Raw genomic sequence first — 12,139 nt, 5'->3', positions numbered from 1 at the left:
AGGCCATTGACGAGGGGAAGGTGGTCCACACAGCCTACCTGGACCTCGCAAAAGCCTTCGATACAATACCCCACTCGGGCATTATAGATAAGCTCACCAGCTTAAATATAAACCCCTATGTCACTAGATGGATTGCAAACTGGCTCAAGGACAGAACCCACATGGTTAGAATTGCTGGAGCCATGTCAGACTCCAAACCAGTTACAAGTGGTGTCACACAAGGCTCAGTCCTGGGACCTCTCTTGTCCGGTATATATTTCTCGGAGGTACAGGCCAACACGGAAGGACTATGGCTGATCAAGTTCGCAGATGACTGCAAACTGGGCACCATAATCAACTCTCCAGTCAACACAAGCGTCCTCCAAAAGGGCCTCATAGAAACAGACAACTGGTGCCAGAGCCATGGCCTCAAGCTAAATGCCAAAAAGTGTATAGTCATCCCCTTTGGCAAGAACAAAGTGCCCACAAATTACCACATAGGTGGTAATCCATTAAGTACAGAAGAAGTAATTAGGGATCTAGGGACCCAAGTTGATAGCAATCTCTCATTTGACAACCACGTGGCCAAAGTGGTTAGAAAAACATTTTATATAGCCCACCTAATCATGAAGGGATTCACATCTAGATCAGGGGACATCATCATGCCTCTTTACTCATCCCTCATCAGGCCCATAATTGAGTACAATGCCTCTTTTGGGATGTACCTTACCAGACACCTGCAGCAACTGGAAAGACCCCAAAAGTACCTCACCAAGAGGATCAAAGGGCTCAAACAGATGCCATATGCTGCCCGGTTAAAGAAACTCCAGCTCTACTCAGTGGCATAATGCCTATTCAGAGGCGATCTGTGCCTGATGTATAAAGCCATGTCCAACCCGGAGTTAATGGACATGCCGCACCTCAGAAAATTCAAATCCCATCGAGCTACGCGCTCGAGAGACTTGAACCTCAGCACTGAAATAAATAGGACATGCTGGAGGGACAGATTCATAACCCAGAGGCTCCCTTCACTCTGGAATAAAATCCCAGTCCAGGTTAGGCAGAGTCCCTCATTGACTCTCTTCAAGAGGAATCTTGATGAGTGGATGGGAGATCGTAGGTTTACCCCAGGTATCACTTCAGTGTCACTGTTAGACAGAGGCACAGTATACTAACCTCGAAAAAGGGCATAGCAAAATAAATTTAAAATGGGTGGCGAAAGCTACTCACTGCCATCCTTCCTGCCAGCTACTACAGGAGCCCATGCTGCTGTTCAAACTCAAGTCACCTGCAGAAGAATTAGGGCAATATACTTGCTTTTTGATTTCTCAGAGAGAGAAGGAGAGATGCATCAGAAGACAGACTCTTCTTCATGGCATAAAGGTTTACACATAAACAGTATCCAGTTTGGAGTTTTTAGGTGAAAGAGGGAGTCTAGCAGAGCTGTTACTGCCTTCTTTGTAATTCTGTATATATGTGGAACACTACCTGTTACAGGAAAGGTTTATCTTGCATATTTTGCTGAATTTACTCATAAATAACACCACTAAATGGATACTGTTAAATACCAAGAAACAAGTTTCTTAATCCAGATATCTGACAGATTCTCCTTTCCCTATTATCTCAATACAGATTCAACTCCAAATGAATGCATTTCGCCTTCAGGGTGGATTTAACAATGGTTGTCCTAACGACTATGTGACCATTCATGATGGCACCCACCATACATCTCCGATTTTGGGCAAATATTGCGGAGATGTGGCAGTGCCACAAGTGGTCTCATCTAGAAATGAAATGATGCTTCAGTTCCACAGCGATTTTACGAGGGGACAAACAGGATTCCAGGCTCAATACAGAATTGGTAAGTTCTGTTTACTTATCTGCTTCTTGCATACTTGGAGCTCTGTTACTTTATGGTCATTGTGATGCACCTCATTCACTTTCACAACAGTTAAGTCATCAAAAACTTTATTTGACAAAGAAACCTAGAAATATGTTCGTTTTAACACTGCCTTGCTTACTTTCCTGTTCTGCTTATCAGCTACTTTTTCTAGGTAATCTTTTACAGTTGTGCAACGAATGCTATGTCTTAAGCAAATCTATGTTTTCCTATGTGCAAACATACATGTGTACTCTCTAAAGTATGCACACCTGTCAGTTTTCACTTCTCTGCCTCCTCAGCTGAGGACACTAGAATGCACTGTGTGATACATATTTTTATATTGTGCAAATCAAGCCTCTGCTTCTATTCTGAGGCACTATGTGAATGGAAGCTTTATACTGCACCATTTAGAAAATGCCACAGACTGTTCTAGTTTAGCTGGCTAATGCACATATAAATTTAAATGTGTTCTTGTAATGTAACTGTAAATGATTTTTTGAATCTAAAGAATAAAATCAGAAAGGACCACTGTCCTCATCATACTGCTCTTTCAGTCAAAGCTGCATATCTAAGTGGAGTATCAAGTGTTCATGGATGTTGTACGTGAACATATATGTACAGAGTGCACAACAAGGCTGAATGATGCAGCGTGGACAATTATGGCTTAGCTAGTTAAAGGGGTAGTTGTTGCAGTTCAAAAGGGCTTGAACCTTTGTGCTCACTACCCACTCCTGTGTCCTAGTTCTCATTTGCATCTCGATTACTCTGATTTACTTCACAAAAGTATGGAGCAAATGCTTAGAATCACCATTGTAAGCTCTTCAAGGATGTATGTTGGTGACCAACAACTGGGCATGCCAGCTATCTTCTGTTCAAAATAGTAAAACTAGAACACTGTCTGCCTCTTAAATCTATTTAGGGATGAAAATTATGTTTTAAAAAATTGCCTAATGACACTGCACTATTCGGACCACCCATGAAAAATAACAAATGCTTTAACTTGACAAGGTACTGCATCATGGAATCATTTGCCTGCTGAGATTACATCAGTTCCATACATTTATAGGACTCCCATGAAAGAGACTGTAATTTATTTCTGCTGCTCTTGAATCTTGCATTGTCTGTCAGGAAAACGCTGACACTAAAGAGAAGAAATAACAGGTACTTTTCTTTACTGTAACTACTCACTAGTGAGAGGCTTAAGAAAGACGGGGGGGGGGACTATTAACTGTTCCAGGTCCCTGCTAGTACGAGACCAGATAAAGAGAGAACTGTTACCTGTATTATTTGGTAGCAGGTTCTTGCCACGGCAACATCCGAGGGGAAAAAAAAAACAAACAAAAAAAAAACCGGAGAGAAATGCTGTTTCACTGTGCAGTGTCTTTTTCTAATGTGACAGCTAAGAAAAGAGAGAGAACTGTTATCTCTTATTTTGTACCTCAGCCTCAGCATTGTGTAATCAGCCTCAGCACTGTGTAATCATAAGAGAGAAATGCAATGTCACTGAGATATAAGAAGCTGAGAAAGACAGTTTTACCCAGAGACCATCCTGTGAAGTTTTTGTCTGAATACAGCAATAATTGCAAGCACTAACATGCTCTGGCTGAATCTACTTGTCACATCTGGTGGATGCAGTCGGTAGTCAAAGCTATGCCTTCTCTATTGGTTCCACCTGTTGCTGCCTGTAAGTTATAATTTTCCTACAACAAACACTTCCACGTTGTAAAATTGAGGAGAAAATTACCACAGCTGGGCAACTCTCCAGAGCACTGCTACCTCTGGTGGCAGTAAACAAGGAACTTTACCTCTTATAAAGTTTAGTCCATGGAAACTTATCTCAACTCTTGAAAGGATCACCACCCAGCAGTGATGCTAATGCTCAACTTGTGCAGACATATTGGCAGCCCACCTCACAGGGGAAGCTCTATGGGTGCATAACGACATTTCCAGCAATGAATATGCCAACTCAGACAAAGTCAAACTTAGTCCGTTGGCTAGGGCAGTTGTGAATGTGGAGACACAAGATACATAAGTAATCTTTTTGAAAATCAAGATAACAGCTCAATTATTCAAGTGAAAAGATGTATTAAAAGTACTAGTAGACCTATAATAGCACAACAAGAAGGAAATAACTTCAGACGTTCATTACAGAGAGAGGTTAAAAAGGGCACTCCTTGCCACTATCAAGCACTGTGTAGAATGTGTATGTGTTGTACTTTTCAGAAGCATTTCAAAGGACAGCACATGCATATAAATAGCAAGCACATGCTAGCTTCAGTGCTACTTTGAGAGTGCAGCCAGAGTGTGAGCATGTATGAGTGAGAGTCAGTTTATAAGTTTATCTAACAAAGGTACTAAGCCTTAATCCTGATGTATTTGTACATAAAGCAACTTGAACAGTACCCATTGGTGTTCACCTGTTTTATCTTGACCAGACACATGACATGGTGTCAGGACTGGGATTCCAGAGAAGGCTTTTCAGAGCAGAGTTAAGAGTGACGATAAAGTGAACAGACAACAAAAAGGGGCAGAAATTAGCTAAAGGTAATGAAAACTTGCATGAATGATTTATTTTATTAAAAAGATAAAACAGAGCAATACAAGGGCACAGAATGCATTATTAAGCAAATGAATAGCATGGAAATGTTTATTAAGCAAATGAAAGGCGCAAAAAAGTTTATTAAACAAAATAGTTAAGATAGTTGATAAAACGATCAGAAAAGAACATAAGGGGTTCAGAGTTACCTCGGAATTGCAAAACTAGCAGGTTTAGCTTAAAATGAGCACAACAAGAGAGATTAAATGGGCAAAACAAATATAATAAAGGGCAAAAAAAAGCACATTAAGCATAAATAAAGCAAGGCGACTGCATGTTTTCTGGCAAATTACTATGTTTTGGCATAAACTACTATTTCACTTTGAAGCTATTCAGGACATAGTTATTTGAAGCATCTCAAAATGTGTAACAGTGTCTACAGTGTATGTTTATTACTGTGCATTTATTTCAGAGAGTTTACTGTATGCACAGTGCAACTGTTTTGTGAAGAGCAGTCAAAATACAGCCATTTCAAAAAGTTTCTTGTGCTAGGTGTGTCTATTCACAAAGCACCGGCATTACAGAGTCTTTCTTGCACTGTACAGAGTTATTTAGCAAAGTACAACCATTTTGGAAGAGTTTCAGTTTTCAGTGTGCTGTGTACTGTTTATTTGCAAAGTAAAGTTACTTACTTTGAGCTCTTCTGCCCAGTTTATTCATACAGTGCAGTTATTTTGAAATGTATCTTACACTGATAGGTGATTTCTCAAGGTACGGTGATTTCAAGTGTGTTCTTGAGCCACGGAGACTTATTTCGCAAGTATTTCACAGGGTTCAGTTACTCAGAGGCTTATTGTGCTATTTAGCATATTTAAAAGTACTGGCATATGTGTAATGTGGGCGTGATCGTGCATACTTGCAAAAGCCTTCATTGAAGTGTGTTAATATGGCAGACGCATTTTGCAGAATAGGTCCACTTGTATTTGATCAGAATATTGCAGAAAATTGGAGAATATTTGAGCAAGAGTATGATATTTTCATACAAGCAGCTTATTCTGACAAAGATGCATGCACCAGGGCATTCATTTTGCAAACTTTGCCGGGTCAGAGCCCATTAAAAGATAGCGTTCATTTGTGTATGCACCAGCAGTATATGAAGGAGAGGGGGAAAACTGTCATATTCTTGTACTGGCTGAATCAAGGGGGGGGGGACTATGAGTGTTTGAAATGCAAATTCAAAGAAATGTGCAACAACCAGACAAATGTTACATTAGAGAGACATTTGTTTTACATAAGAGATCAAAAGCCAGGAGAAACTTTTGCAGCTTATATTACTGATCTGAGAAACAAAGCTAAAATGTGCAGGTTTGGTCATTTAAAAGACAGTTAATAAAGGACAGGCTTGTTTGCGGTATTAATAGTGCTGCTGTGTGAAAGATTTTGCTTCTTCATAGGATCATAGGAAGTTACTAGGCTATTGGCCCTGAGGCCCTTATAAGCCCAGCCAAGAGTTTAGCTCATGTTTAGAAAAGTCAGCACCCAAAGCCCCAGTCCAGCAGGGACACAAGTGGAATCCCAGGTGTGTATTTTCTGTTTCCCATCCAGTTATTCAGGTTGTGCTTGGAAAAGGGGTAATGAGGTACTCTGCTTAACGTGGAGAGGGAGTCTATTCCACAAAAGGGGGAGTCTGTGGGACACAAATCTGTCCCAACAAATCCTATTGATGTCACAGACCAGGTTGAGGCCACATGTGTGTGTTACTCGAGTGGAGCTTGACTTGCAGATATGCAGCAGTCCCATCAAGGCAGGGTCTGAGATTATGTTGTATGCCAGACAGAGGTCACCTCTGAGGAGTCTGTATGAAACTGAGTAGAGGGACAGGGCTTTTAGTCTATTTAGGGTAGATGTTTGGGGCCTTAGATTCTTCTGGTGAGGAACCCATGTGGTCTCCCAGCTGCTGCATGTGCACTACAAGGTACATGCCAAAAGGGGCATTGTACTCAATAATTGGCCTTATAAGGGAAGAATACAGAGTTGTTATGACCTCCTTGTCCCTGGATGGGATAGCCTTACTTAAGAGGTGGGACATGTAGAAAGTTTATGTACAAAGGATGCAACATGGTGGTTAAAATTCAGGTTTCTATCAACCTGGGTGCCCAAATCCCTCATGAATGATTCCGTGCTTAGGATGTTACTAATGTAATACTATGTGGGGAAGCCACTCTCCTCAAAGGGGACGATGATGCATTTTTTGGCATTCAGCTTGAGGCCATGTTTCTGGCACCTGTCATTTGTTTGTATTAGACCCTCTTGGAGGACTTCCACATCACTTGGGGAATTGATTACACCTAGCTTGCAGTCATCTGCAAACTTGGTCAGCCATAGCCCACTGGTTTTTGGCCTCCACCTTGAAGAAGTATATCCCAAATAACACAGGCCCCAAGACCAATCCCTGGGGTAAGCCGCTCGTTACGGGTCTACTGCTTGAGGTGGCTTCCCCTACTTTGATTAGGTGGGTTCTATCAGTTAGCCAGTTTGCTACCCATCTGGTAACATATGGATTGATGCCTAGTTCAGAGAGTTTATCTATTATGCCCGAGTGGGGAATAGTATTGAAAGTTTTGGTCAGGTCAAGGTGGTGTGCACAGTCTTCCTCTCATCCACGGCTTTGGTAACTGTCTCAAAGAAGTCGACCAGATTTAACAGACATGACTTCCCCTTGCCAAAGCCAAACTGTGTGGGGTCGAGTGTTTGGAGGTTGCTAATGTCCCTGTTAATGAGATCCATCATAATCTATTCCATGACCTTGCAGATCAGGCTAGTTAGGCTCATGGGTCTATAATTTCCTGGATCAGTGGACACTCCACCTTTGTGTAAAGGGATGACAGTGGCTGTCCTCCACTTGGATGGGACAAAGCCGGTACTCAGGTTTGGCTGAATAGGGTGCTTAATGTTCCCTAGAGATAAGGGGAGAGGGGGTAGGTATTGGGGCTATCCTGATTTACTGATGGGGGGACAGAGGGGTGAAGTTTTTGCTGTATTTGTCAGACAGTAGGTTGGCTACATCTACAGCATTTGTGTATGTGGTGTCCTTTACCACCAGTTCTGAACAGATCTGGGTGCTCCCTTTGAGATTGCAGGCATATGTGAAGAAGGCCTTATGACTATTTCTAGTAGATGTGGCCAATTTGGAATCAAATCTGGCTGTAGAGGATTTCACTAGTGCTCTTATTTGCTTGTTTTAAGCTAAGGAGAGATTGCTTCCAATTGGGCATCTGCTCCTTCTTGGTCCTGGACAGCAGTTTTTTCCCCCTTTTTTTTTTACATAGTGTATTTACTGCAGATGTCCACCAGAACGGTGTATTCTCTTCCTTGCAGAGGATGATTTTGTCCTGTCAGGTATTCCTGATCCCATGCATCTATGCAAGTGCTCGTATAGTATTTTGGTATAGATTTGGATATTGGTGCTAGTTCCTACAGAGGGGGAGGGGGCTGTGAAGCTGTTTATACCATCTCTCTGGAGGTTGTAATCAGGATTGGAGAAGTTTTTTTGTTTGACCCCAGCTAGAGGGGGATCAGGGAGAAGCTGACTTCGAAAGTGACCACTTTATGGTCGGATGTTACTAGGGAGGATGATACTGTAGGGGTGTTGCAGTGGTTACTCATGTTGGTTAATACCAAGTCCAAGATATTATCACCTCTTGTGGGGTATCGACTAGCTATTCCAAGGCATTTGCAATGATAAAAATTGAGGAATCCCTGGGCATTTGCGTTCTGGCATGAGTAGATTTCCAACCTATAGTTGGGTAGTTAAAGTCACCCAGGATCAGGGTAAAGGGTTGAATCTTGATAGATTCCAAAAGGTTCAGATAGGTGGAGTGGGCTTCTTGAGTCAAATTTGGGGGCCTGTACCTATCTGCGATTTGAATAGGGGTCTTGTCAATGGTTAACTGCACCTGGGGTGTCTCCTGTACGTCATACTGTTTGACCAGCCTGGAGATGTGTGTGTCTTTAATATATATTGAAACTCCCCCATCTATGGCTTTGCTGCCCACAGTTTGTGGTCTGAATATATGATAGGATGAGTAACCAGGTAAGGCTAGGGTGCTCTCCACAGCTTTGAACCAGGTTTCTGTGACTGCACAAATATTAGCATCTTCCAGAATTAAGAATGCTTGCAATGAGTGCAGTTTCATGTTTAGACTTTTAGCAGCATGACCTTTAATTTGCGTTTTGTTGAATTTTTTATGTTGGTTTTATCAACCTCGGCACTTTTCCTAAAAAAGGCACTATGGGGGAGGCAAGGGACTTTGCCAGAAACATGAAGCCCAAGTGAGACAGATGCAGGTTATCTCTAGCAAAGCATCATGGTCTGTCAATCATATCTTCCCAGGCTGTCAGGCACTGGATCCCCTCTGGAATGACAACAAAAACTAAACCAGTTGTTAAAAGTCAATCATTTTCTGTTTGTACTGAGGCATCATTCTGGGTGACGGTAGAATGCTGCTTAAGGTTAGGGATATACCTGCCTGGGACACACATTCAGTGAGCTCAAACCTGTCTCTCTTCATATAGTCCAGGGAAATATGTCTCAAATTGTTCACCCCAACATGAACTATGACAGTCATAACAGTACCTATTGTTGAGAGACTTGACTGCATGTGTGATATGGCGGATTCTGGCACCTGACAGACAACTAACCATGACTGTCTCCTTATCCAGCCAGGTGAGAGGCACATCTGTGGGTCTCACAATGGAGTCTCCTATGACTAATATGTTGGGTTTATGGTTAGGCCTTTGTGGTTGCAAGACACAGGTCTGTGGACTATGTGTGGTATGCAGTGTGGAGGGTTGTGGAGTTCACGTGTGTTTTTGCCTCTGAGGTATCCTTTGTTTGGGTTTGTTTTTGTTGAGAACCTTCATGTATGTGGGTCTGTGTAATGTAGCTGTGGGAAATGTTTGAGGTGTAGTGATTGTGTTGATAACCTTCTCAGTGCCAGATATACTGGCTTGTGAGGGAGACAGCACAGGCTCTAGGTTCTTAATGTAATTGCATCTCTCACAAACTGAGTTCCTAGGTGGTAATAGATGGGTGTCCGTGTACATGAGGCATTTGCTACATTGTCTCAGGATGCCCATATCAACCAAGCTTGCAGGAGAAACCGTATGAAATTGTCCATCCATGTTTGTCAGAATCTGAGGGAGAGCTAAGGGGTAGACCTAAAGCTCAAGTGCTTAAACCAAAACTAAGAGGCTTAGAATAGCACAATTTAAACAGGCTAAAAACAAGCAGTAATAAATGCAGCAGAAAAGATACAGTTGAACACTTTAGATAACAAGTAGCTAACAAAGAAAGATAAAGTCAGAGTAGGAGTCGGAAACACACACTGTAAAAGCAGCTGAATACAGTTTTTTTTTTTTTTTTGTTAAGTAGAGTGGAAAGGGAGAACAGAAGATCATTTAAGAAACTAAAGGGGTTGGCCTTCCCAAATGTTTTCTGTATTGGGTAGAATAAGCTAATGAGACTGGACTGGGAAGAGTGTCCCAGATCAAATTTACAGTAGGGGAGGGCAGCTACAATGCTATGAAGTTTAAGAACAAGACAACAATGGGAACAGAGGCCAGGAAACTATGCTACAGCTACTAGCTACACTATTTTAGGCAGAAAAAACTACACAAATGTTTATTGCAGCAGAAAAACAGCAGTGAGACACTAAATGACAGTTTTAAACTGAAAAAGGAGCAAGGAGAATCTAGAGAATGCTTTTTACTGCAAACAAATCAGTTATATGATACACTCCTTGGCAGGAAAATCAAAACAAACCGATGCTTAACAAATGGAGAAAATTTCTAATTAATACCTTTCACTCAGTGAAACTAGCTAAAAAAGCTTTACAAAAACTGAAGCAGTAACAAAAGTGATTTAACACATCCAGTAAGGCAGACAACTGCAGTACCAACAGTGCAGATTAGTTTATAGCAATAAAATACCGTAAAAAGTAGGCAGACAATAAAATGTAGACAGCAGGCAATAAAAAGTGCAATAAATGGTAGTTTAGTGAAAATAAACAAGAAAGTGACAGTGATTTAATGCTGAGTAAAGCTATTGAGATTTGCCAACTCCATGAAGTTACAGAAAGACACACAAGTATGCTTGCATGTGGTAAGAGCATGGTTTCAGCAAGCTCCAGAGCAAATGTAGACAGCATATGGCTAGCAGAAATAGGCCTAAGCACATGGCAGCTGCAGGTTTTCCTGGGAAGTCCTGTAGTGTTCCAGCAAGTTCTAAGACTAGTTCAGTTAAAGGAGCATGCTCAGTGCAGTACAAGGGGGAGTCAGCAAAACCCCAGTCAAGTTTTATGGTTAACTGTCGTAATTGTGGTGCCAACAATCAGTCTAAAAAAAGTGCTTAGCATTTGGTCAACAATGCCACAAGTGTAAAACATGGAACCATTTTCAAAGGTTTTGCAAATCAAGTAAACATCATTCAGTTATAAAGAAAGGTCACTTAAGAAAACAAGTTGATCATATAGAAAGCTGCAACCCTACTTTCTCTGTAGATGGTGTATCAGTAATTGGTGAAAAAATTAATGTAGCAGATTTACTGGCAAAGAATGAAGTGTTTTGTACTGTCCTGACCCATGGTAAACCCACTGAGCTCAAAGTAGACACTAGTTCAAAGTCTAATGTTTTATCAGCAGAAACATTTGCTAAAGTAAGAGCTGGTGAGCAACTTAATGTTGCCAGTTGTGAGAAACTTGTTGCTTATGGAGGTGATGAATTCAAACTGAAGGCTCACGTTATTTGGCTGGGAACAGTTACAGCTTACTATTTTATAAATTTCGAAGACCTGTGCAGTCATTATTAGGTCTCGGAGACAGTTTGAGAATGAATCTGCTTTCCTTTACCAAAGATGTCCATCATATAAGCACATGTCCCAGTTCCAGTTTTACTTAAAAAGAAGTTATGTCTTACTATGACATTCCATCTGTATTGTTGATCCTCGTTCAGTCATTACACATGGGTATCGGTTCCGACCTCGGAACCGAGCCGGCCATTTTCCAAGCTCGTGTCAGCTTCAAACTCTCAAGCTAAATTCTTACCCATAATCCCCCTCTCCCTGTTACCTCAGATTGAGTTTACAAGTCAAAAGAAGGTAAAGGCTACCTCTGGTCAAATAACCTAAGAGAACCGGATGGTGAGATCCACTAGAAGCCACAGGAGGAAGAAGGAGGGAGGGATGTAATGACTGAACGAGGATTAGCAATACAGATGGAACGTTATGGCAAGACATAACTTCTTTATCTGATATTGCTAATCCTCGTTCATTCCTTACACATGGCACAGAGTCCCCAGCTACCTCTATTCCTGGGAGGCTCTCATGGAAGGACATTCCTGAGCACCATAGAACCGAAAGATGCTCTTCCACTGGAGGCTAAATCCAATTTGTAATGATTGAAGATATGAGGCTTAGCCCAAGTTGCAGCTGCACAGATGTCATGTAAAGAAATTCTGGCATGGAAGGCAGCAGAAGTTGCCACCGACCTTGTTGAGTGAGCTTTCATGGTAGTAGGCAACGAGATATTAAGTTGTGTATAAATAAAGGTCACACAGTCCTTCAACCATCTAGCTAATGTGACCTTAGCAACAGCAGATCCTAATCTAGGTCCGGAAAAGGCAAAAAATAACTGGTCAGATTTACAAAAGGACCAAGTCCTGTTTAAGTAAAAATGGATTTGACT

At 41.5% G+C, this 12,139-nt stretch overlaps 1 protein-coding gene across 1 annotated transcript in view; it reads left to right on the top strand.

Moving 5' to 3' along the window:
• Positions 1-12,139, top strand: part of LOC122807244 (embryonic protein UVS.2-like) — a 365,021-nt gene that overhangs the window by 260,404 nt on the left and 92,478 nt on the right. The window contains exon 8 of the mRNA XM_044078329.1: positions 1,612-1,840. Coding sequence (XP_043934264.1) covers positions 1,612-1,840 — 229 coding nt within the window. The remainder of the gene's footprint in view (positions 1-1,611; positions 1,841-12,139) is intronic.

This window comes from Protopterus annectens, chromosome 7.part0 (assembly GCF_019279795.1).
Source record: "Protopterus annectens isolate FY-2018-M chromosome 7.part0, PAN1.0, whole genome shotgun sequence".
Taxonomy (NCBI): Eukaryota; Metazoa; Chordata; order Ceratodontiformes; family Protopteridae; genus Protopterus; species Protopterus annectens.
The sequence above is the reverse complement of the archived record's forward strand: the minus strand, read 5'-3'. Positions and strand labels throughout refer to the sequence as shown.